The sequence below is a fragment of the Vespa velutina genome, chromosome 23 (genome assembly GCF_912470025.1).
Source record: "Vespa velutina chromosome 23, iVesVel2.1, whole genome shotgun sequence".
In the NCBI taxonomy this organism is placed as follows: domain Eukaryota; kingdom Metazoa; phylum Arthropoda; class Insecta; order Hymenoptera; family Vespidae; genus Vespa; species Vespa velutina.
The window spans coordinates 245,419-273,324 of NC_062210.1; the positions used below are offsets into that span (position 1 = coordinate 245,419).

Consider the following 27,906-nt stretch of genomic DNA (forward strand, 5'->3'; position numbering starts at 1 on the left):
GCAGGATTGCTCGGCTACTGCCTTTCGAGCTACATAGCTTCTTACGTCCTTTTCTTATAAGGAACATCTAGAAACTGGTTGTCTACTATACTGATGGAATTTTACAAGTTGATAAAGGGAATGATAATAAGGGGAACACGTGTTTTTTTTCTTCTTTCTTTCTTTCTTTCTTTCTTTCTTTCTTTCTTTTTTTCTTTTCTTTTCTTTTCTTCATATTACTTTAATCCTTTATAACCCAGTTTCTTTCGTGTTTATAAAAATAGAAAATAAAAGGAAACAGAAAAGAAAGAAAAATTATTTAATGGCAATTTATAGTATTATCGATAATTTATATTATACTAATTTTATTTTGTATTACTTGGTGAATATTTTTTGTATTAATTCTTCATTTATTAATATCTTATATAAGTGAGAAAAATGTTTCAGTTCTAAATTACATAATATTATCAAAATAAACTATAATATAAATCTGGCTTACAAGGATTTTACTTATTCATTCATTCGAAAGTAGAAACGTTTCGTTATACCGAGAGAAAAATATTGAGATGGACCATGCATGAGTGCTCCTTTGGTACGCTCGAATGTCAGGAGAATGATCTACATATCAATGAAAGGCAAAAGAGGAATAGCTCTCTATATTCTCATAAAAAAGGAACCGTCGGTGAATAGGATTGCCGTCAGAGATGCGCTTCAAGATTAATCGATTGCGTTTTCTCTTTTCTCTTTCGGGAGACAAACGAGCCGCGAAATTTGGATATTGCGTTAAGGAATTGAACTAGAATTAGCTCGAGTAATCCATTTGACGGCATTTTAGTCATCGATATTGCTCGAGGTGACTATAATCCTTTTATCCGTTGAGGATTACGAAAGGATTCTTCTCGATGTAACGAACTGGCACGACTCATCGATCCGATCCTCTTCGAGGAGGATAATGATTATTATCGTCTCTGGTAAAGGTACGCGAATATAATAGGAGACGAGTGACCGTAGATTAATGATTCTCTTGGTAATTAACAGCGTGCGTATTAATATCGTAATTTATAATCGAAAGATCTTTGCCGATGGGACGAAGATGAGAAAAAGGAAGGGATCGATGTTAAAATCGTCTATCATCATCCACCCCGACGATTTTCTTCGACGAGTCACAACGCATTATGGGAACGCACTATTGGTTCGTATCATTAACTTGTGATTTTTCATAACCGAACGAACGCGATCTAATAAAATAAAATAAAATAAAATAAAATAAAGTAAAATAAAATAAAATAAAATGAAATGAAATAAAGTAAAATAAAATAAAATAAAAATTCTTCTCTTCTATCTGAGAAAAGAGAAGCGGTCTCGGGATTAGAATTTCCGATGGAAAGGGAGAGTAGTCGTCGGTCGTGTTCTTCTATCCGCGTGTGGTCGAGTTCGAGTACGAGTCAAGCCGAGCCAAGTCGAGAGGGAGGTTCGGTGTCACTCACCGCAGAAAATGTCCGTCCTCTCTGAGAACGTTACGCTCGTAATGTCCCGGCCGCCAGAGCTACCTCGCGATATCTCCTCAACCACAAAACAAGATTCCACTAGGATTGACGCTGTGGTAAAGACGATATACTCGATCGAACGAAATCCGTACTAGTATACTCCGTACTACCTACATACTTTTATAAAGATAATACTTAGATACTAAAGTATTATTGTTCGAATCATTTTCTTATCATTCTCGTCAATTTAATAATAAGGCGTTATCCCTTATTGAAGGATATCGGGCAAAAACTCGATCAATCGATTACGTTTCTTCTTTTCTTTTTCTTTCTTTTTTTTCCAAATATTGAAGCAGTATGTATGAGTTATACAAGTTAAGTATTCTGAATCTCGAGTAATATAACTGAATCGATCGATTTCTTAAATATTAAGTTGTAAACTCTCAATATTAACTTGCTTTAAAATTTATATCAAATATTAAGAACATAAGTGATACGATATTTTGATAGCCTATCCTACTTATATTACTCTTTCGATTGTTCTATCTCTGTTTTATTTCATAATAAACCAACATTCATATTGAGAATCTCGGACACGAACTCGATATCGATCGATGTCTTAAAATATCGGTATCTTAAATATCAAGCTGTAAATATCATCTGTCTTAAATATCAAGCTATAATTTTCAATAGTAACTTGCATTAAAATTTGTATCAAATGGAGAATATAAATGAGATACGATATTTCAGAAATCTTCCTTTATCCATTACTGTTTTCAATCTGATTCCACTTTTATTCGCTTTTATAATAAACCATCTTTCATATCGAGAAATCTCATATAAGAACGATCAATTGGATCGATCGATTCTTTTTCATTTCATTGATTTAGATTTCATTCGAGTTCTAGAGCAGAGCAGAAGTATAGGGAATACAAATATATCGCATTCCCGCGAGCTCGAGAACTCTCGCGTGGAAACGCATTTGACCTTACGATCGGGCTGACCTTACCCGAGCGTGCACCGATCGGTAAGGAAAGTAACGACGAGACAAGCTGCGTTACCGGATGATTCATTGCCCCATTGGCGCGAACGCCCCGAGGCTTCTCTTTCGCCGTGTAACTTCTCTCCTTCCTTCGAACCTCTCCTTTCCACCTCGAAGAAGTTTACGCTACCCTAGGGGAACGCTCTCAGCGTACGGAACGAGTGTATTATTACTGTGAAATTCTGAAAACCGTTTTCCGAACATTTAACGGTAAAAGTTGCTACGGTCTACAGAAACCAGCATCTTTCTCTCTCTCTCTCTCTCTCTCTCTGCATTCGGGGTCGGGCCCTTTTATTTCTCGTTTCTCCTAACTTTGTAATCGTTTCTGACACGGCACATGATAATCCTTCCCTTCGTGACCGAATCTTTCTGAAGGAGAGAACGTTAACCCTCTCTAACGTCATGTAACTTTAATCACGCATGCACATAGAGAAACATTTATAAATCTGTCTTATTTCATTTCCTCCTTATAAAATTTATTGTTAATTTCTAAGATAAAGATTAATATTTGCCAAGTATTAATTCTATTTGATATTAATATAGTTATGGTAATACAATTCGAACTATCAAATTTACATTAAATAGTAGTCTTTTTCTTTTGACTTGAAATTTGCATAGAATGTAAAAAACAAGATTACTTTTAGTTGTAAGAGTTGATTAGTTAAAGAAAGGTTAAAAATTTGATCCTTCTTCATTACTTTTATTAATTTTTTCTTAGTATAATTATTAAGCTTAATATAATATAATTATACTACTATGAGTTCCACTATGAGTTATATAATTTTCTATTAGACAGGAAAAAAAGTCTGATTATATATTGTTAAATTAATGACTTCATTTTGATGGATTTTTACATCGGTGAAATTGGAAAATACATAAAAATAAAGTCGTACATTGAACTTAAATAATTGCTAATAGTTATATACTTATCGAAATATGATAAATTGTAAAACTTATTAAATATTCGAACGTTAAAATATTCGAAATAGTCAACAGGCTTCATTTAAGAAATTTGCCATTGTCGTTTGACCTTTCCGATCGTTTGCTTTTCTCTTCGCGCTTCATAAATTTTGAAAACGAAAACGAAGAAAACTTTCGTCTTATTGGCGTTGAAAGTATCGATCGTTGTTACGTAAGGAACAAGAAGGAGAATTGGAAAAGGGAGAGAAAATGAAAAAAAAAAAAAGAAATGAAGAGAGGATAAAAAAAACGAAAAGAAGAATCGGGGAAGAAAAGAGGATTCACAAAACTTGTACGGGACAACGCAAGTCGTGCTGAACAAATGACCGCGATCTATCCGTGCACGATCTCGAGATCTATGGAGCAGAATGGATAGCCACGAGGAGGACTAATAGCGAGACTCGCGCGAGTGCTCTTATAATATCGGATCACTTTCACGGAGAAGAAACCGTGAAACGAGGCCGCCGGCTCCCACGGTGTTACATCGTGAGCCTCCTCTTCCTCCTCGCGCGCGTTTGCCTCACCACCTTCCACAATTCTCTCTTCCTTCCTTCGTCTCTCTGTTTAGAATCACCATTAAACTTGGCGAATGCCAAGCGTAGAAATTCTATATCGAGTAACCGCGAGCATTGTTCACGCTCGTACGTTCGCCCGATTTCAACTCTTTCCCTCTTCTCCTTTTCTCTCCGCTTCCTCCTCCGCAACTTTTTCTTACCACTTCCGCAAAAGAAGTAGGAAAAGAAAAAGAGAAGAAAAAAAAATACAGAAAGAAAGAAAGAAAGAAAGAAAGAAAGAAAGAAAGAATGCCTTGATACTCGTGACTTTCCTTCACTGTAACAACGACGATGCGTGCAATCTCTTTCTGAAATAAAACACGACAAACTTTGCTGGGAAAGGCGAATCATTTTTTTTTATTCTTTTCTTTATCCTTTCTTCTTCTTTCTTTTTCCTATTTTTTCTTCTTCTCTTTTTTTTTTTTCATTCACTTCTCTCTCTTTGTTCTCCGACCCTCGATGTTGTTGTTCTTTAGAAAATTGTATCCTTCAATTAGGAAGTTAATTGTGGGATTGGTGAAATTGAATGGATGAAGTTTATTTTGATTTTAAATGAAATTTTTTCTTATACTATATGATTTGTATTTTCCTGACTGATTTTCTAATTCGAATTATTTATCGAGTTAAGGGGTATATGTTTTATAAAGCTTTTCTTTTTTTTTTTTTTTATTTTATTATATTGAAAGTTATAAATAAATAGATTTTGTTTAAAAAAGTTAATGCACTATGATAATAATTCTTATCTTAAGTATAATTTTTCTTCATTAATATACTTTGTCTCAGTTATTTATTTATATTTCATTTTTTTTTTTTTTTTTAATTATTAACAAATTAAATATTTGAGATATAGCTCGTACTTTCAAGATGAGTAAGTTAATTATTCGGCTTAGGTTGATTTCTTTGGATTACAATTGCACTTTATTGATCATTCTAATATTTTCTTGTAAGCTTGAAGACGATCGCTCGATGACAATACGATCGTAAGGTAAAACAAATTAGCCGAATTAGTTGGTAGATAGCATGTGCGTGAGCACGCACATTCATTTCTAATGTAAGGTCTCCTGTCGTCTGATTGGTGTTCCTTGCTGATAGGAACCGCTATATCAGAGAAATAAAATCGTAAGATATCTACCATATTAAGGGAGAATGTGATTTTGTCAAAAAAAGATTACTTTGCCAACTTTTTTTTTTTAATTACAAGTCAACAATTTTAACAAATAATTTTCGTATTCGTGATTGATAATATACGACTAGAATTAGATAATTTTGGAATAATTAAGTTTCTCATTAAATATTCGTATAAAAGTTTGAAATTCTTACGTAATAATTAACTCAATATTGTTTTCCTGCAAAATATCTTAAAAAAAAAAAAAAAAAAAAAAGAAAGAAAAAGAAAGAAAAATAAATCCTTTTGTAAAAGGATTTACAAAAGATCAAAGAAACTAGAATCATGATTGATCGATTAAATCTTCGATTGGTTCGCGATCCGCCATTGTATTAAGAAGACGAGTCCCTTGTGAAGTTAGCCGTGAAGAGAAGAGAATGTCATTAGTCGAGAGTTGACCATGCTCAACGTCTACACGGATAATATTCTCATTAAGTATCCCCAGTAATTAAGTAGCCACAACGTAGTATTTTACGGTTAATGGCCGATAAAAAAAAGGCCTTTAGCGATTATTTCGCGCCTCTCTCAAGTGTGACTTGTATACGCATTAATTGAGTCGTTCTACGCGATCCTTTGAGATAATCCTCTTCAATTCTCAACCTTTAAAATTTTTAGGGAACGTAGGGACATTTATCGATCATTCAAGACATTTAATGCATAGGTAGACGCGTACGTATTTCTTATTATTACATTGCTGATTTTCATGAACTGAATAGTGTATGGTGGCTTATGTTTTTGAGCTAATTTTCTTTTAAAATAAAACAACAAATCCAATTACAAGGCTAAAAAATTTCCTAGAATAATAATTTATCTAATCATTTCTAATCTAATAATTTCCTAGAAATTGTTTAGGCTCCTAAAAGAAGGACTAACGATTAGTTATAGTAGATATGATATCATGAAAATATTACTTTCTTAAAATTTCTTTCATTTAACAAATTAGACCGTTATAACGGGCACTTCATATATCCCAAAACACTTATATTTAATACCGTTCGTTAATTAACATTTCTCTTGGAGCAAAATCTTTATCTATCTACGTATCTTCTATTGGCGTAAAACTGAATAAAACTAGTATCTTCCTTCACGCTCCCTCCCCCTTTTAATGGAAAGAAAAAAAGTACCACCACGTTTCGCTTTAGAGGAAGATCGGAGGTCGTTGTTTGCCTATGGCGATGGAAGGCAAAGTCGATGATAATTTCCACCTGCGTCCGTAGGATCGCGTGCACCCACACTGACAAGAGAGCATACGCATGAGAGGGCACGCAGCCGTCCACGCGCGCGAGCACGCACACAACGAGCCGTCGATCGAGTTGCCGATGTATACTCGCACACGTTCTCGAAGGCTACGTTCGCACGCCCTGTGTTCTTAGGACGATCCCTGGTTATAGCTTTCAGTAAACTCGAACAGGTAATTCCATTAGCGGTTGAAAGAAGTAGTGGGTGTGTTACGGTGCCACGTTCAAGCCTTTCCGCGCGTACATCTTCGTTTATCCAAGTTTTTACAGTTATCTGAGGATTGTCCTCGACTAGAGTAATGCACATGATTTTCCAGTAACTATCTTTGTTTCTCTCTTTCTATCTATCTATCTATCTTTCTTTTTCTCTTTCTCTGCTCACTTGTCGACATATCTTTTTTACGTTACGGGATAAACGATCAGTGGAAATTTTATTCCCATCGTTCTCTTACGCGGAAAAAAATATGACGCTTAATGTCTCAGCATAAAATTAAATTAAAAGAAATTGTATGTAAATAACATTTAACATCGCATTTGAATTTCCATATATAGCGTAGTCAAATAATTTCCATAATTTTAACATTGAAATATTATTATGTAAAATGAATGGATTTTGAATCGTTTTAAGTGTATGATTAAATTAAAAAAAAAAAATTGTCCACGTAAAAATATTAAGTAATAATTTAATTTAATAAGTTAGCTTCTCTCCATGTACAGAGTAATCATAAATAAAATATGTATAATGTTGATATTAAAATATTTCTTTTATAAAATGAATTAATAACAAACACTCTTTTTGATTTGTATGATTGAGTTAAGAGACATATTTTTATATAATTAGATATTATTTAATTTCGTTCGAATTTTCATATACACAAAAACAAAAATTAAAGAATCGTACGAAAGAAAAAAAAAAAAAACGATCATTAATGTATTACAATTGATGTATCCTTAATTTTTCTTAATTAATAAGTAAAAATTCAAATATCTTTAAATTTAAAAAATTTTTATCAACTAAATTGTCAGTATTCGTATCTAAATTAGTCTTTCCGGTAAGATGTGTTGAAAAACTCATAAAAGATGTTAGATATGTTTGTATTTACAGTACAATATTCAAGATTGACACATCGTTGTCCCGTTTTCAAGTTTCCTTAGATTGACTTGCTTAACTTAGCTTCCACAAAGTTCTCAAGCTAATAATTCTTTCCGTCGAAAATCTCAGCATAATAATTGTTATGTGAAACTTGTTGAAAGAAATATGACACTTGATATTTGCCGCGACGTCTTTTTTTCTTTTTTTTTTTTTTTTTCAAACGATGCCGTTTTATTACACTCGTTTCGAATACATCAGACAAAGATCTCTTTGCGCAAAAAAATTAAATAAGTTTAATAGAGAATGAGTCAAAAATAACCAAATGAATGACTTGTAAAAATGAATTATTCTTTCTCTTGAATTAATTTTTCTTATCAAATTGTAAAAATACAAGCGTAACTTATAAGAAAGATTTGAAAAATTAGCCTGAAAAGTGTCGAAAAAATTATAACTGATTTTTAAAATCATCCAGGGACTTTTAGTTCGTTTTCTTTTATATGTTTTTATAATATTTTATATTTATTATAACAAAGTTAAATATAATATTTGAACTTGAAGAGTTTAAGATTGATTTAGAAATAAGAAACATGAAATAGTCGTAAAAGTGAGAAGGGATTGGTATATATCATAACAGTTTGATCTACCGCAAATACAAATTATTTGCGGGTAATTTGCTAACACCTTGATAAAAACCTACTTATTCTTCGTGTCAGTCCGGGATCAGCTGCAACGTAGCCTATCCCGAGAAGACATTTCTGACTTAAAACCGCAAATTATTTCCATGACGCCAAGACATTGTACCCCTACGAACGTACCAACCTAAGACATAAATTGCATTTCGTTGACACGTACCTATGTAGGCAGAGTTCAAGAAGATACTGTGTATTTCGTCGTAGCTGATTTCACGGAGTCGCGCGTGAACGTCGCAAACATACCGCTAGTCGGTCGCATTTACGTTGAGAATCCTTCTAATGCGTCGTCTTTCTCATTGTTTCGCGTCTCTAAACGTATTAGCTGATTCGTTTCTGATTCATGGTTTATTCGTAGATCATATAGTACGCTTACGCGAGTCATTAAGAATGTATGTACAATGAAGTGCATTAATTTTTATTTTATAAAGAAATATTTACATTGAAGATATTAAGACATTTTAATTTTAATATTTTGAATGTCGTCGAAATCGTCGATGAGCAATCCACAATTTTATTAAAGTTATTTAAAATTTTTCTAAGATTGCTTTTATAAAGGATTAAAATTCAAAAGATCAAAACTATACATTCCAATAAGAATGAAGTTTAATGCTGAGTGTTTAAGAACTGAGAAAGAGAGAGATATCTTAATGAATTCTCTTGCATTTTTTCCATACAAAAAATTATAAATGTTATTAGATAAGTATATTGATTTCAACATTTTTTAATAAACCTTGTACAATCTAAATTATTTATACAATCCAAAATAAATAATATTTTTATATATAAAATAAGAAAATGGAGCAGTATAAAAGAAAAAGAGAGCTAAAAAATAATAATAGCAAAGTGGAATGGGTTCCTTTACTATACGCCATTAATGCATCCTGATTGTATATACATACATATCTACACATCTGATTGTACAGATATTAAAAACGAAAGAGATTCGCCCGAGGCACGACTTTGTAGTGCGATTGTCCGCGATCTAAATTAAGATATATATCTTTGTGCAATTAAGAGCCACAACTCCGTATCTCATCGGTACGAGTCCTAAGGGGCCATTATTATCGCAGCAATGAAATTGCCATTCGAAATACAAAGCGAGGCATCGATTATCCTGCGTAAGAAAATGCCGTTAGGAGAAGTAATAATAATCTCAGTCGCTCAGCCGATGATCGGATTCCCATACGATTCTTCTTCGTTGCATTTTTTCGTTGCAAATTTCTCTTTCTTCCTCGGAATGATTCCTAATAGTTTCTACGAGATTACAAAATGTATACCACTTTGATCGTTTCCGCTAACTCGTCTCGGATTACCATCAATGGAGTTACACTATATTTACGTTATGGAGGTTAGAGGTTGAGCTTGAAAGATCGCTCTCAATCTCACAATTATTTTTCTAAATCTTTCAATCTCGCGGAACAAAGTACTTACTTACTACGATGCTAAACTAAACTCTCGGATCGTATATTCTTTCATTCTTTTTTCTTGTTTTTTTTTCTTTTTTTTTTTTTTTTTTTTGTTTTTATTTATTTGTTTTTTTTTTCCTTCCTTTTCTCTATCCTTACGTCGGCAGGACGCGCGAACAATAGCAATGGTTTTTCGTCCGGAGAATCCGTTACTCGCTTTTGCACGTTGTGTCGATTCCGAAAGAACGAGCGAGCGGAAAGCGCATACCGTTCGTAAAGTTCGAAAGAGCGGGCACGCCTCGTAAACCGGCATTCGAACCATGCAAATCGTCGTGTTGGCCTCTAAGAATCATCGAGGTCGTGCGAACCGTAAATTCTAATTCTGGTCCGTTTAAAATTAAAGTCGTATGTACTTAATCTCTTTCGCGTGTCATCGGAATCACCGAATACTCGTAAAATTCGTGTTCCATGTCGAGGATTTGCGCGGAGCCGGTTGAATAAGAAAGCACGCCGTAAATTCTAAATTCTCGTCGAAAAAGAAGAAGTCCGTCGTAGGTGGCGAGACGATTTCTTTGTCGGGACTATCATTCCGCTTAAACTCATTCTACCTTCCGCGAACGTTCCTTCGAGCGGCATAAACAGAAAGAGAAACAGAGATTTGAGAAACATCGATCTTCTTTATTTATTGCCGACCTTTACGGCGTAGGAAATAGGCGGCAACGTGTTCTTCGTTCCTCTTTACGTCTTCGTCATTGGTGAAAAAAAAAAAAAAAGATTCCGGAGCCATGAGAATGGAATTTTTTTTTTATTTTCTTCTTATTATTACCCAAGGAAGAACTTAACTGTTTCGATTCTCTCAAAAGATTTCATCGTTGAGATCGATCAATGAACCGTGAAATTTCTTAATTTCTTACGTAAGACAGTTTATTAGATTAATTAATCGTTCCTATCTCTTTTTATCATCGATTCGAAAACTTTCTAACAAAGTAATTGAATTTTAATGAAATAATATCGTAACTTATGAGATCGATCTCTTCGAGTTTGTTCAGATCCAAATCTCTGTTTTCCTTTATTTATTATATTTATCCTTTTCGTTTTTGGACGGCAGGCAGCTGCATCAAAATCTTTCCACTCGAGAACATAAGAATCTCGATATTCCATGCGATGGACATATGTATATCCATGCTCTCTAACACCTATGCATTTATATGTAGTATACTATATAAAAGTTCTGCTTGCCAGGTGGTCTCAAGAATGACGCGTTGGTTCTACATTCGAAGGGATCGTTCGGCTCGTTCTTATTGCTTCTCGTCTTACATCCTATATACCCTTTATCCACCGTGAAACGTCTCGATGTTGTACGCGTAGGTCCTTCGACGCGGATGTTCGAGCTATAGGGAATGCCTCGAACTTCGCATTCGATAATAAAAAGAAGTAAAATTTTATGGTGAACGTTTATATGTAGGTGAACGCGAGAGGTAGAATTTCAAGCAGAAGAATTCATTTCGCAGGTGGCCCATAAAAAGAGTTCATCATATTTTTATTTTAGCAAACTTTGTATAACCAGAGACACATAGTAGTGAATTTTTTTATCCTGCTCGAGCCGCGTTATCGATTTAGTTTTTTATCAGCTCGGGAAAGTAAACGACGGTATAACAAAAGAGCAATATCGTTGTTGAAACACGTGGAGAGAGAGAGAGAGAGAGAGAGAGAGAGATGGTTCATGAATATTGGCCGCAATTACGTATATATGCGGGAATATACATAGCTTGCGGCTATAATTAAGGACGATGGAAGAGAGAACAAGGAATATTCCGTGTGGTTCTGCGCTACGAAGTTGGCTCGCGATAGCACCGGCCATGAGAAGGGAGAGGGTAAAGGAGAGGGTTGGAACTATCTCTACGTGCACCGACCTGCACTTAATTGGACAGCTTTCCATACACTGCAACGCGAGTGCATAGGTGAATGCATAGTTTTATCGGTAAATCATCTTTCAGGCTCACGGCAGGTCAGCCTCTGTTGGGTTATTGTCTCGATTTCATCCGACGGTCTGGAATTTCGACCTCCCTCTTCTTCCCCTCTCTCTCTTTCTCTAGGGAGAAACTTCCGGATCTCAAGGTGAGACGAGAGAACAGAAAGAGAAGCGCGCGCGTGCACTCTAAGCTTTCGCTTTCCCTCCGTCTTTACCGCCCTCTCTCAATTTTCTCGCTCGTTAGAACATCGTTGGACGTTAGATCAACGATTTGATTTCTTAGTGAAAGAGAAAAAGAAAGAGAGAGAGAGAGAGAGAGAGAGAGAGAGAGATAGAGAGAGAAAGATAGAGAAAGAGAGAGTCGTTGAAGCGGTCAACCACGGAAGGTCGAAGGAATTTGGTCGAGTTTCTCGTTCGAGCGATAACTCTTCGCCCTTTTCTCTCTTTCTCCTCGTTCGAGGTCGTAGGTAGCCACGTGGTCTGTACGATCCTTTGCAGATAAAAGGAGAGGAATCTCCGGGTTCAGAACAAGCGGGTCACGAGCGTCACCCCGTCGCCGTTGTCTCCACCCACCCTGTCCTTCTCAAGCTACTAAAGAAAACGATTCGAAATCTGGGCTAGGCGGAGTACGATGTATCAGGCAATCCCTTCTCTTCTCTTTTCTTCTCTTCTCTTCTCTTCTCTTCTCCTCTCCGCTCCTCTCGTTCTTTTCCTTCTTCCGTCTCTCTTCTGAGCAAGGCAATTTAGTATACGCACACCGGGAATGACGTATGGTTCTCCAGTTGTACAACGTTTTCTCTCTCTCTCTCTCTCTCTCTCTCTTTCTCTTTCTCTCTCTTTCTATATTTCCACGGGCAATCCCGCGTCTACCTTCCTTCGTCTATCTTCATCTTTCTCTTTCGCGTCTCGACTCTCGGTCGCCTTCGTGTCTGCTACTTGGCTGCTGCACCGTTACCTAACCTCCAACACCCGGGGACGCGTGTGTGCGATTACACGCACGACGATACGGTGCGACTCCTCTTCGTCCGAGGATCGATACTACTCTCAGGTGTTGAACTCACCTCTGGGAAATTTTTAGTCTGAAATTTTTACCCTTTTCGTGGATGGATACTTTTGCAAAATTATTTTAATGATTGGACCTATAATGCGGTGTCCCATGAAGAATAAAAATCACCAGAGATGGTAACTGAAGTTATATCTAATGAACCATCACCTAAAGATGCCCTCGTTAAGAAATTTCTTTTTTCCATTTTATCTAATTTTTCTATTGTTATTATTGTTGTTGTAGTGTTATATAAGAAATAATCAAATTTGGTTTTAACGCTGGTCTCGATTATATTTCTTTTTTCTTCTATTTTCTTCTTTTTTTCTCTTTTTTTTTTCTTTTTCTTTTCGAAAAACATCTTCGTCCATCTTTTTATAAGCCGGCTATTCTCGTTTATTCGAAAGAGTTATGGTATATTGCACAAGATAATTTACCAATTCACACAGTCAAAAGTTTTCTTTTCACTTCGTGACTCGTCGCCTCTGTTGTTAACGTCAAACTGGTAATAATAATCCGTGATTACAGATGCAATCTCTTGGTAAGTGATGTAATTGTAATATGTCAGGAATATGGATTTAGATGCATTGTATAACATTGGTATATGACCGACATATTATTCTGTTACTACTCGGTGTGACAATAGGATCGTGGAACACCTTTTACGAGTTGCGTAAAAGAGCATTGGGTCTTATAAGGATTACGTAATAGCAAGTAAGGCTTCGCTCTGCTATCTATATTTTTTTTTATCTTCTTTATTGAATTCATTTTTACAATATCCTACGTCGAACGTATCCGTTACCGGATGACGCTCATTTTTCTTTCATCAAAACTTACACGAGCCGAGAGAACCATAACTATGGTTTAGAACAGTCATCCTCCTTTTACTTTGTACCGATATGCATCTGGATCGTCTTATAAAGCGATATCCTCTTTTGGAATAATCGCAAGTATCCGCCTGACCAGACAATCGTTGGAACGTGAATGAGACTCGTAATTAGTATAATTGGCGTTATCGTAATGTAATTGAAGCCGAAAGCCGTGACGTTCTCATCGCAAACGTTGAAGCTTCGTTAATTGAGCCACCTTTTACATTTTCAAACTTTACGTCACGTTAAATAAAAGTTGTTTAACGTCCTTCGATTCGAAGGCTTATCATGGATTAGATATTCCTGAGCGATCGATTATGCGTTGAACGGAATACGTATTTGAAGGAGATTGCGTAACCTGGATTTCGCAAGATTATCTCTCTCCCTCTCCCTCTTCTTCTCCCTCTCTCTCTTTCTTTCCATCTATATCTCTCTTTATCTCTTTTGTGACGTCGAAAGGCCGTGAAGGTTGTAGATTATTCGCGGGTTGAGGTGACCGTACGGTACTCGCATTTAAAAAGTATATTGACCTGTTAATACGTGGGAACATTTAGACGTAAGCGTACTTCTTGGTTATTCACAGATGCATCTAACGTTCCTTTGTGTACTGTGGTTAAGCGTGACGTACTGCTATAACTAAGATTTCACAGACGCTCTCGTGAATTATTACGCGTTTAGACAGGCCCAAACGACTTTTTCTCGCTATCGTTTTCATCATTATCGTCCCAGGGTATCTATTCTTTTTTTCCTCTCAATTATTAAATCTACCTAACAAAGCGTGTAAGTATTATACTTACCTTATTTCGCTTACAATTACTTGTCGGGAAAGTGTATTTTTTCTTCTTCTTCAATTCTTTTCTTCTTTTCTTCTTTTTTTTCTTTTCTTTCTTTTTTTTTTTTTGTTTTCATCGAAAAGGAATAAATCGATCAGGTAGGTCGTAGAATATCGTACGATACTCTCGAATGGTCCACTTGGGCAAACAAAGGCGGATTTCGAATGCGCGATCCGAAAAAAGAAAACAAAGCGATAAGTCCAATGAAAATATGGGAAATCAAATACGTTGACCTCGCCATGCTGAGAGAAGCCTATGGCACACACAGGATCGTGTCCTTTGCGGCTTACGTATTTATAATACATATGTAACCGCACTCTTCTGTACGAACGTATAGGTATTTTATATATATATATATATATATATATATGTGTGTGTGTGTGTGTGTGTGTGTGTGTGTAGTACGGTATATTACGTAGAACGAACCAACACCGTAAAGATTTCTTAAAAGAGACGATTCTTTCCAAGTGCGGAGAGAAAAGCGGATGTCGTGATTCCCCGTCGAAATCCGTCCATTCGGTATTCACTCGTTAGCATGGATCTCGTGGCTTTATCGGTCGCGTGAAATCTCCATGAAACTAACACTTGATTAATTAGCAACGCTCGATCCCCGTGCATGCACACCGATCTTAATGTTAGTACTAAACATAGAATGAATAATATTCAACGTTAGCTATTCGTTGTTAAACGGAATGCGCATCCTAACCAGTCTGGCTTGTACAACGTCCGACGGTTTTGTGGTTTCTTTCGAATTCGAGTTTACGTACGGTACGTTTCTAATTTGCATTTTATAGATCGTAACTATGTATAGTTAACATATTTAAATAGAAAAATTCGACGAAGAACATCATGTAATATTATAAATTTGTAAAAGAGAAACACGTGTAAGTATCTATGTTATAGAAATATTTATTTCACATATTCGAACGAGAACAATGGTAATGAAAGTTGAAAAAAAAGAAAAATTAATTGATATTTTATTCGTTCTAATTAAGTACGTATTTTACTCTTTACCTTTTGATCGGTTCGAGGTTAGCTTCGTTAATAATGTGTCTCTTTTTAATTCACGAGTCAACCACAATAGCTCGGAATGATGTAATTAACCACAATTAGGTAAGACACTTTGTAGCTAATTTCAATAAACACCGTAGAAAAATATATATGTAGTCATGAGCAAAAAATCGAACGCATAAATGAAAGAAAAAAAGTGCAATATTTTTAATTAATATTTTTCAAAAGTTTTATTGCTACTTTCTAATTTATTATACTCCCTTAAGTATTAGCACAGTGTATTACGTAGCGTGATACCGATGCGACAGCGTTCTCCTCTTAAAATTAAACGATGATCATTTAAAAGAAACGAAGAAGATCGAAACGCTTAGGAGATCACAGAAGTCTTTTAATCGATCTAACGTCGTCGATGGCATTCGATCGATCTTTGTGGTATCTCGAAGGTGGTCGACGTGACCCTCGAGCATTCGTGTTTCTTCTTCTTCTTCATCTTCTTCGACTACTTCTTCATCGTCTCCTTTGGTTTGTCGCGAGCATAAGTATACGTCTGATGGCGCTTCGAAACCCGCATTTCCGGCTTCTTCTTTACGGCTTTGCTGACCTCGCGAAAAGGAACGAAGAAAAATGAGAGGGAGAATCATGTCCATGCTTGAGAGTTCCTCTACGAAAATACACACGTAGATAATATAGGTACCTACGTGTAGGTATACGTGTAGAAACGCGTACTTCGTGTCGATTTACTGCGACGTTCCACATTCCCCTCGACCACCCCCTTTCGTATTCACGTCGTGAGACCGATGCCAATGTCGGGAAGAGACCTCTCTCTCTCTCTCTCTCTCTCTCTCTCTCTCTCTCTCTCTTTCTCGGCAAGGAAGAGGAATTTGCTAAATGGTCGACAGGAATGGAGAAATGCTGTACGGAATCGCGATTACCAAAAGCTTTATTTTTATGAGCTCTTACCATAACTTTAAGTTTGCATTTTTCAATCCGCTATGCTCGGCTCGTTTCACGCGAAATCCTGTTGTCGAATGTTTTTCAATCTTTAGAAGAGTATACGTTTCGATGGTTGCTAATTAAAAATCGACTTTAGAGATGAAAGATACGTATCCGACTAACGTCGACTTGGACAAAGTGGATCGCAGATCGTGCCACATTTTCGAGAGAAAACCGTATGATCTCCTTTTAGAGAATACGAAGATTCGTGGAACTCGTAGCCATTTTGTTGTCTCTTAGTGTTTGTGTCGGATATATTGCGTATGTACATATGTATGTATATGGGTGTTTCTCTCTCTCTTTCTTTCTTTCTTTCTTTCTTACTTGCTTGTTTTATGTTTCTTTTTTTTTCGGTGCAAAATAAAAGTAAGCGATGTAGGTGCGATAAAGTCCTCTCCATTTATTTCAAACTAGGATGGCACGAGAACGTAATCCAGTTCTTTCCCTCGCATCGTGAGAACGCGTCTTCTTCGAGTGTTGCTCACTCGATGCGTATAACTACTCGCGCATGCGGGAAACTCCAGAAAAATGATACAAAGATTCGTGTCACTAGGTGACATAAGTTAAATTCTCGTTCTTCCTTCTCTCGACTCTTTTTTTTTCTTCTCCCTTTCTCTCTCTCTCTCTCTCTCTCTCTCTCCCTCTTTCTTTTTCTTCTTCTTGTTCTTTTCCTTTTTTTTTGTTTTCTCTTCCTTATACTCCTTTCTTCCTACCCTAAAGGGCCGACACAAAGAATCGTCGTGTCTGCATCGTTGGGGATCCGGTTTTTCTTTTTTATTATCTTTTCGACATCGTACCATTCTGTTTGGCGGGATCGCTTAAAGAAGAAACGGGAACGAGGTTTATGCATTTAACATTTCAATGATTTTAACAATTCCGACCTTGAAACTTGTTTACCGACTATGATCTCCGTTTCTTTATGTTTCTATTCAATAAATGCTAAAATATCTATACTGTCATTCTATTCAAAGGTACGACAAGAGATATTTTAGTAAAAAGCGAACAAACGAAAATTAATTTTGTTGGCACTCTACTTCCATTTTTTCCTTTCATTATCTTTGAGTTTATTTTTGAATTTATCTTTGTGATTTTTTTTTTTATACATTTCTAAAGTTAATTAAAAAGTTATAAACTGTAAATAACGAACGATTAAAGTAAAGAAAGAAAGAAAGAAAAAAAGGAAAAGAAAAACAGAAAAGAAAAGAAAAGATCCATCATGAGATTCGGAGGCGAATGATGTTAGACGCAAGAGACGCGATAGACGCGAGATATTGATCACCTGACGAGTATATGTTAGCGATACCACTTATTGATTTCAAACGTCCGGCAGCTTGACGTCGTCGTAGTCGTCGTCGTAGTCGTTGTCGTTTAGGATCCTCGCCGAGAGGTGAACTCGTTCTTCCTATCGGCAGAAATTGATAAATCTACTTTCGGTTTTACGATTGCACATACTCGTACAACAACGAGTAAAGATACCTACCATGTGAGGTACATATAAGGCAACGGAGAGTACAAACAGCTATAATCCAAGTTGGCGGAGTGCCACCACGAACTCTCTTACGTCAGTCTCTCTCTCTCTCTCTCTCTCTCTCTCTCTCTCTTTCTGTGAGAACGCGTCTCTTTCAATTATCCTTTAAAGTCGCATAAATACGAGCGCAGTCACCGCCCGTCATGGATAATACGAGATATGCGATCGTGCTTGAGGCGATGGTCTTTCGTACTCGGATTTTATATCATCCGTCAAGGGCTATAATTATCTCTACGGAAAGCAGTTAGCGCTTCCATCGATCAAACGACCGTTTTCCTCGTTATAGATTCTAAAGAGAGAAAAAAAGGAGGAAAGAGATAGAGAGATAGTTAGACAGATGGAAAGAGTGAGAGAGAGAGAGAGAGAGAGAGGGAGAGGGAGGGAGGGGGAATTGTAATTACGCAAATTTTCATACTGATCTTTGATTTTTCACGCTAGTTAATGGCTTGTAAAGTGTAGCTTCGTGGAGATAGCCTCGTGCGGGAAACTTCGATGCTCGCAACAGCGGTGACACTCCTCTTCGGCATCCTCCATTAATATAACCAGCGAGCTCAGCGCGATATCTTAATGCACGCGCGTGCTATCCCGTCATGTACGCGGATAGGAGAGGAATGTGCGTACATCGTACCGAGTTATATTCCTCGCATTATATTCGCGAGGGCGTGGTCATCGTAGGAACGTCGTAAACGTTGACTTTCACATAAATTCTTAAAGATGGTTTAATCGGGATGATAGACATCGTTTGATCGTTAAAAGAACTACCTACTTCATTATCCATTCATAATTTTTGCAATTTTTCCATAAATGTTGAAAATTATAAATCCTTTATTTATTTATATTTTTTTCTTTTTTTTAACTTTGTCGTATAATTAAATGCACCTCATAGCTTTTGTTTTGTACGCATCTGTCGATTTATTATATCTTTTTGTATTGTAAACTCATCAATTGGGACATGTTTCTCCAGAGCAAAATAGTCTCCCAAACTATTTCCCGCGGAAAAATTACAAATATTGATATTATTTTACTACTTTCGTCGTTTTTTATTTTACATAATTAAAATCAAAGAATGAATATTCGTTTTGTTTTCTTAACTCCTGTGTTTACTTGTTTAATTGATTTTTTATTAATATCCATCTACCTTATAAAATAGTAAAAAACACTTCATAAAAGTTTGAAAAATGCTAATCTAGAATCTTTCAAAAAGGAAAATAGATCCTAGAAATAATAACAATAATAATAATAATAATAATAATAATAATAATAATAATAATATAATGATAATAATTATTAGAGTGCTAGTGTATGTATGCGCGTGCGCGTGGGGAGAAGAAAGAATAAAACATAAAAAGAAATGAAAGGCGAAAGTCGTCGATTTCATGGAATCCAAGAGAATCCGGATATAACAGGAAAATTGTCACGAACACGTTGCTTTCCTTCGAAAGATACGAAGCTTTATGATTCGAAAGCACGTCGTCGAGAGAGACATCGAGCTTGTACGGGATGTAAGGCGTAGGCCAAATAATAAAACCGATGCATTGTGTTCGGTTATAGAAGCGCATAAATAGAAGGGCTCGCGTGCACGCGCGAGAACGCCGACCGTGGTCGCCCACGCGTCTAACATACGTAGGTACCTATGTTAAGTTGCTTTAAAGCCAACTGGTTTACCCAGTCTTGACCGATCACGATGCTTCGAAATGGACAATGGACGCCCAATTCTAGGCGCGAAAGGGGAGATGCCGAGGGGAGAAGTTCGGAAGCTATTTTCGCTCTTGTAAGACGATTCTCGTCGAAAGAGAGAGAGAGAGAGAGAGAGAGAGATAAGTGGGCGTCTTTCTCTCTTTCTCTTTTTCTTTCTCTTTCTACCTCTCTTTCTCCTCTCGTCGATGATACAATCGCGAAGATCTACGGCCGTCCCTTTTCATCCATGACACGCGTCCTCCTTTATATTTTTTAATAGCCCTCGTTTGATCCTACCTTCTTTTCGAACACGTTCCATGGCTCTCTCGGGCAATGTAGATACTAGAAACTCTTCTTTGCCTTGGCACTTGGTAAGGAAAGACGGTGTTAATCGCGAAACAATTCGTTCCGCCAGTAATTTGCTTCCTAGTTCTTGCGATTTATCGTTCGATCGAATTGAGAGATTCCTTTGCACATTTTATAAACGCTCGAACATACCGGCGGCCGATTGTTTTAGCTGTTACGGTCTTATAATTGTTATTACTTATCTCTCCCGAAATAATAGGGGAAAAAAAAGAAACAAAAATAAAATTTATTTTATGTCGATAGGTATTACATACTTTTTGTCTACTCTTGTTTTTTATTTATTTTATTCTGTTTTCTTTTCCTTTTATTTTCTCCATCGTAACACAAAAATTAAAATGTATCTTGCTTCATATCGCTGAAGCGTGTCCGTTTTAATTTTTAAATGAGATATTTAAAAGTTTTCAAGCAATAAAATATTTCTAGGGAATTAGTGTTCTAGGACGAAAAGTTAAAAAGCAAAAACCCGTTAATCTCGTTCTTTTCCCGCTAGATGTTTCAACCACATCAAAATGTTTTCATCCGGCGTATTCTCTCTCTCTCTTTTTCTTTCTTTTCTTTTCTTTTCTAATGAATAGCAATAGCATAAAGGATAATCCGTTATGAAATACGTTAATGCTTCGGTAGCTTTCTACAGAAGCTAAGAATGCGTCTAAAAGATCTAACGAGTAACATGCTCATGGATTTAAAGGTGACCATTGAATTATACCTACGCAGTAATAATCCATCTTATTATTAGAATTATCGATCGCATTAACATGTTTCCATTCAAGGATTCACTTTCGTAAAAGCTAAAAATATTTATGTGCTAACGAAATGACTTTTTTCCTTAAGTGTATATATGCATATATATATGTGTATATATATATATATATATATATATATATATATATATATATTTAATTTGAAAGATAGTAATAAAATATAATCTAATATATTTGCTCTTTAAGAAATTAATCAAGATTAGTTCTTATGATTAAAGTACTAGACATATTGATCGATAAAAGATTTCATCGGGACTGTTAATACTATTTCATTGTATCGCCCGGAAGATAAACGTTCGAGTTTCAACGTAGTCAATGCAACGAGAGAAAGAAGCGCGTGGCGCGCATTTTAATAGCATACTTTTTCGAGTCATTAAGTCAATTATCCCTATCCGAGGTATCTACACACACATACACATACACACACGTACATAAGTCGCAGAGTGTCTGTAATTATAAAACGTTTTACATCGCACGGCTTACGGAACGAGGGCGTGCAAAAGGAACGTGAGTGTCTCGTAAAGACGGTGAACTCGTAAGAGGGACAATTGTAACGAGCTTCTTCCTTTGCGTCTACGAGCGGGGACGTTTTTCTCGTTGTTTCAGAAAGAGGAAGAGGAGAAGTTTCAAAGAGAAGTTCCGAAGAAATAGATTCCGGGTTGGTCGCGTCCAAGAATTCACGACTTGTCTCGTCTCGATCTTCCCGCTCTATTTCTCTCTCTCTCTCTCTCTCTCTCTCTCTCTCTCTCTCTCTATCCCTCTTTTCTCTTGAGAACGAACTATGATGTAGAAAAACGTGGAATGTCACAGGATTAATTGAAATCAGCATAGCTCGGCACCGAAGCGAGCGTTCCTTCTTGGAAACGACGCGACGATTAATGACCAGGATCGTTTCATTCATCGTTCCTTTGGATTTGGTGTTAAAGGTCAATGCCAAGCCCTTACTTCTCTCTTTCTCTCTCCCTTTCTCTATGTCGAATCGAAGGAATTCTTTATTTCCTTCATTCGCTTTTCCCGACTATCATGACGACGATGAGGACGATGACTACAAGAGCACGCAATTATTCCTCAAATTACAACGATGAGCCTCTCGAGAAATGGTGGTTACCTTCGTAAATTATAATTCTAGATTCACATTTTCAGAAGAGAGTAGATAAACGTCGAAACGAGAAGCTTTACGATCTACTCGGCCTTTAACACAATGTTAAGTATCATACTCTGTTCGACGCATGCGCGAGCGCGTGCACTTTTAAAGAGAGAAATAGAGAGAGAGAGAGAGAATAAACCTGAAGCAGAAGCATGGTACCTCACAAAGCCCATTGTTCTACCTCCCTGCGGTAACACGTCGCTAAATTTTAATACCAACTGCAACTAATTGTCTTTATGGCGGTACACGCGTTCCGCACAATCACCTCCGCTAACATGGAATTAATGCTCGTGTTCTTCCCGTTCTTCGTTTCCACCGTTTCGTACCTTACGCGTCTTATGAAAATATCATTCGTTTAGTTATCTTCTGTATATGTTCTCGATAGAGATCGAGAGAGATCAATATCGAAAGATTTTTTTCCCGCCTTTTTCTCAAACAGATCGAAAGAAATCGCAATTTGTGTTTTACTTAACAGATATTTTCTTTTGTTCGACGAAATATAGGAGCAGGAGTAGTTATGAGGATAAATTTATAGAATAACAATAAAACAAATGGATATAAGTACTTACATGCTTACTTACTTACTTTCTGCGGACTTACTTGTTCTGTTTTGTGTCTGGATTTCCTTGAGTTCGCCGTCGGAAAGTCGCGCGACGCAGCGTGAAATCGAAGCCGCGTAGCTGGGAACGAAGTTGGATAAGGCGCGCAAGGTGTGGCTAAACGCTTGCAACGAGCAATCATGTGCTATTAAATGGTGCAGCCCGACAGAACGGCCGATGGAACGGCCGTTGGAACACACTACCATTGGTCGTCTTTCTCACTTTTATTCTCTTTTTCTCCATTTCTCTCTCTCTCTCTCTCTCTCTCTCTCCCTCTTGTTCTTTCCCTTCTAACTGCAATGAAGCTCTGTTAAGGACTCGTCAAAGAAATTTATGCGTGCGTATCAAACGACGTCCATTACTTTCCTCTTTAAAAGCTCCTTCGAGAGTCATGGCCTCGACCCAGGATATTAACCGTGTCTTTTTCCTTCCACCGTAGGAAGCTTCATGAGCTCTATTGTTCTCTCTCTCTCTCTCTCTCTCTCTCTCTCTCTCTTACTCCGCCTATCCGCGATTTCTCTTTCTATTCGATCATACTTTGTCCTCGTTGAATGAAAATTAAAAAAAAAAATAATTATACAAATGTATACGTTCATTGCATTCAAGATTTGGTTTTCTTAGAATACTAACTTGAATTTGTTTCTTTTTTTTTGAAGAGAATAATACATGGTACGATATTCGTATGATTTAACGGACAGTAGAGTTGAACAACCCCGCGATTTGTACCTGACTATACACTGTTCACCACATATTTTTTTTCGTAAAAGATGTGCGGTAAAATTCTTAGATTTAAATACCTATGAAATATAGTAATAACATCAAACAATGAAATAGTAATTATCTTATATTTCATATATAACTTATGAAAAAGCGTAGATGCAATTTTTTGAAACGAGGAAATTTCATCGATCAGTTAACAATGTTCTAAGAAAAAGATGTTTGCATTTTAAGTATTAACCAGGGAAAAATTGTTTGCTAATGAAAGCTTTGAATAGGGGATGGTTACTCGATGAATTGAAAGGATTTTAAAAAAACGTTTGCTTGTTTCTGTTAGTATGCATGATTAGGAGATTGAATGTGATAACGACAATGCCAATATTTATAATATAAATGATGATAATAATTATAATAATTTTAAATATAGCATAATAAATTTCTTAGAAGAAAAATCACAGATAACATTGTTAATAAAGATGATTATCACGAAGTGTAACGTAATAAAACGGTTGAAATGAAACTACATTTTAAGAGCAACGTAGAAAAAAGACCTGTTTTCGAGGTTACTAAAATTTTTGAAATAAAGGCTTCTCTACGAGTGAAATAATGCGTCAAGAATACAAGCGCGTAATTGCGAGCGCGTTGGTGCAATGCGCGCATCGGTCATGTCACGGCGATTTACGACAATTTGTACGACGTCGTGTCCGTGCCGCGCAAGAGTTACGCCAGCATATATTTGACGCCGTAACTTTTCGATGCAACCACAACGCCGTCGCCTTTTCCCTTTTATCTTCTTTTTATTTCATGTCTGTCTGTCCGTCTGCTTGCTTGCTTGCTTGCTTGCTTGTCTCTCTCTCTCTCTCTCTCTCTCTCTCTCTCTCTCTCTCTCTCTCTCTTCGTCGTGCGAACATACGTTACGATCCTGGTTTTCTCGAAACGGGCTCTTATCGACGATCGTTAGACACAACCGATGAAACACCGAGCAACCTCTCTCGCGGTTTATTCTTGCGAATCTCCGAACCATCGTCCACCTCCTCCTCCTCCTCGTCGTCGTCGTCGTCGTCGTCGTCGTCGTCGTCAGGAGAATCAATCGATCGATCGATCGTTTCAAGCTACGCCCACGCTCGTACTCGTGTATGGACCACCGAAAAAGCCACGTTGTTGAGTTTCGTTCGTCTCGCTTTCTCTCCATTTACCGATCGCGATGTACCAACCTCGCGAACAAGCTCTACCTCCGAGTTCTTCGACTTACTACGACCAACCAACAATTCCCGATGAACTTCGTTAAGAGTTACGAGGAACACAACACTGGCAACGCCAGAGCTAATCGACGAATGCCCGAATAAATTCTATATAATTGGCTGCGATTGGTTATCGTCTTGTTAACTCCCTACATAATTCTTATACGCCTCGAGATACTAGATTATGAGAAATGTTTCGCATGGTAAGGCAAAACCCTCACGAAAGTTTGCCTCTTAAATCGTAAACGTTTACACTACGGGCTCCGGGCAATGATTTATATATTAATTACTTGCGCGTTAGGTGACGATAACGATGTACATTGTTCGAGATTCTATCCTATCGCGTGATCGTATCTTAAGAGAGAACGTCTTTTTCTCTATGAGGAATGAGAGGATATAAAAGAAAAAAGAAGAAAAGGAAAGAAAGACAACATTGGGACGATCGTAGAGGATAAATGAAATTCAATGTTTGATAATAAATCATTTCGAGTCCGCGTACGTTCGACCTTCCGCAACGATGCGAGAACTCACGAATGCCATGGGGCATTCCAAGATCAAGTTCTTTTTCTCTCTCTCTCTCTCTCTCTCTCTCTCTCTTTATCGAACGAGTTGCCCTTACGGTCCATCGATGAAATAAATAGCTTCGTCGTCGTTTAATTTCGACGAGGACGAAGACGAGGACGCCGTTCGCGTCGTGTATCGATCGCAATTACCGGCGTGTACGAGGACGGACAAAACGAGCCGCGCGCAGCACACACATACACGCAAACATACACACACACACACACACACACACACTCCTCTCTCGTTCTTGGCGAGAACGCGGAACAAGCCGGGAACAGATGTCGTTCCGAGGAATGCCGAGTAGTGGCGATCCTACGGGCTCGTCGTCGCACGCTCATTCTCCTCGAGAAGTCTTCCTCATTTCTTCCCTATTCTCGAACCAGATACAAGAATCGAGTTCTCCGAACTTACATCCACCGATAGATACCACACTAACTCCATTTTCTGGCTTTTCCACGTTCTTGCTTAGCTATAACACCTGCGTATAACGTTTACACATAAGGTAGGTTTCTGACTTGCTCGATATTATCTCCATTCGATCGAATTGCCTACCTTCCTTTTTATTTTCTTCCTCAGTTTTCATCTTTTATAGCTTTTATAGGCTTTAGATACGCTAAAATGGGAGAGAGAGAGAGAGAGAGAGAGAGAGAGAGAGAGAGAGAGAGAGAGAGAGACAAAGAAAGAGAACGAGATTCGAACTTGATTCTAAGTGTTTTCTGTCCGGTGCTTTAACCGATTAACTTATACAATGCCCCGTTAATTCTACTCTTCCGTAGCCTTCTTATATCATACATAATGTATTATTATAACTCTTGTACTTTGATCAATTCTGAGACGATACAATCGTTCTTTGCTATTCTTTTCGAGGAATGATTCATTCGATTATAAATATATACAAAAATTGATCCAATCTTGATAATGTTTAACATTGATGTACGTAGATTTTTTGGTCACGGCAGAACCGATTTGATTTAACTATATGTCTATCTAGGAAATAAATAATAGTTTCGCAGCGTAAATAGATAGGAGGAACGAATTATTAATGCACTAAGTATACTAATTAGTCGAAGAAAATAAAAGTTTTTATTTAACTGTGATAATATAGATGCGAATAGTTTCTAAATTAAATCGAATTAATGCGAAATTTCTCACTGCGTTACAGATATATGAAAATTTTTCCCTTTGTGAAAGTGACTGAAAGTGGTCGAATGTTTTATGGTACGCCTGGATTCTTTCTCAAAGCGGCTCTTGTACTTAAGGGCCATGCAAGAAAAACCCACAGACACGATCCGTATTTAGAAATTGACTTTCTCAGTGTTAACAAGATAGCCTTCTTGAAGAGAAAAAAAAAGATTCTTTTTTTTTTTTTATAGTTACAAACAATTTGAAGAGTAAACAGTGATATAAAACATTCGGCTTACTGATGTTTCAAAATAATCAACTAAAACTAAATAATCATGATAATCTAAGAATCAACATAAGTCTCCCGTAGATATCATATTTTCTTAACCTTTTTATGTCAACATAAATGGCACACTGTATCATATTCTTTCCCTCTGCCAGAAAATCGTCTTTAGTTAGTAACTAAGCGAGATACGCTCGTGCCATTGCAAACGTTAAGAAGGGATCGTGAGGGTGCACGCATCGTACGTAGCTCTACGTGATAAAGTCGCTGAAGTAAGTATTTATCTTCGGGAGGTATCCTCCTCTTCCTTCTCCTCTTTCTCCTCCTCCTCCTTCTCTCTTTTACTACACTTCCCCTATAGCTTGGCGTCCTGCCGCGAAAAAGAAGGTCCTGCCATGCATTGCGGCTGTTCTCTTGCTCCCATCGCGACGATAAATCGTCGTTCATTCTCGCGCGAGCGAGTGAGCAACAATGAGCCCCCAGATTTCCCTTCTTAAGAGAGGATAAAAGGAGAGAGAGAGAGAGAGAGAGAGAGAGAGAGAGAGAGAGGAGAAAAGAATAAGATGGGCAAAGTACGAGAGAGTTTAGTTCTCTCGAGCAAAGAAATGGAGAAACAGAAAGAGAAATACAGAGAAAGAGAGAGAGAAAAAGAGAGAAGGAATAGTAGTATACACTCCGACTATATAGCTACGTATCTGATAGTTCGACCGTGAGTTATTAGTGTATGGTGTATACCATCGTAAAGGAGCGCAAAACCCGCCTTTACGCCATGGACCTTGGAAAGAGTAGAGTCGTGTATACAGCACTCTCGGTAGATCTACCGATAGTTGCAAGAAACGACGTGAAATTACGGCGCGAGACTCTTTGCACCGATTTAATGGAAACCCTTTTCTCTGTCTCTGTCTCTCTCACTGCCTGTCTTTCTCCTTTTCTCTTTCTCTCTATTGGTCAACGCTTCGTGATAATTTTTCTTTTTTTCTCACAGTCGTCGAGAGCTTGCGCGCGCGCACGCGCCTGTGACTCTACAAGAAGCTTTAGATTTAAAGGGAAGCTGGACACTCTTGAATTCGTTCTCTCTCTCTCTCTCTCTCTCTCTCTCTCTCTCTCTCTCTCTCTCTCTCGCTTTCGACTTTTATGCGCTCGTTCGGCGAACTTCCTACGTTGGTGCGTATCTTTACGTACGTATCTTCTTCTGTGGATCGAGTAATCGTCCTACGTTAAGCGATTCCATTACTTCTTTTCCTTTAAGCAGGACGAATTTCTTGCTTATCTCGTTCCTGTACGTTCTTTAAATAAAATGTGGCAGAAGTGTGTGCGAAAAAGACAGATACAGTGAGAGAGAAAGAGAGAGATAGAGAAGGGTAGGATGTACTAATGTAAGTGGAATCTGCAGGAAGTAGGAAGGACAGAAAATACGATGGTAATAAAAAGTTTCTCGATGTAGAAATGCAGGTGGAACTTTATTATCCCTTTTTACACTTTATTACATCCGATAGAGCAATTTTCGATCGTTCCATTAGGTGCCCGTACCAGTGTCGATTTTTGTCCTCGTAATTTGTTCACAA

General features: G+C 37.2%; 1 protein-coding gene and 1 long non-coding RNA gene across 5 annotated transcripts in view; one reads left to right on the plus strand and one right to left on the minus strand.

The window, feature by feature from the left end:
* Window positions 1-27,906, plus strand: part of LOC124956726 — a 214,765-nt gene that overhangs the window by 99,429 nt on the left and 87,430 nt on the right. The window contains exon 2 of one of the 4 annotated variants that reach the window (XM_047512906.1): window positions 1,052-1,171. The exons of the other annotated variants lie outside the window; for them this stretch is intronic. Coding sequence (XP_047368862.1) covers window positions 1,155-1,171 — 17 coding nt within the window. The 5' untranslated portion in view covers window positions 1,052-1,154. The remainder of the gene's footprint in view (window positions 1-1,051; window positions 1,172-27,906) is intronic. 4 annotated transcript variants of the gene reach the window in all.
* LOC124956729 lies at window positions 15,369-17,937 on the minus strand. The gene is made up of 3 exons (XR_007103353.1): window positions 17,817-17,937; window positions 17,616-17,738; window positions 15,369-17,153 (listed from the first exon to the last, which is right to left on the minus strand). It is a non-coding gene; the product is annotated as an uncharacterized LOC124956729 (long non-coding RNA).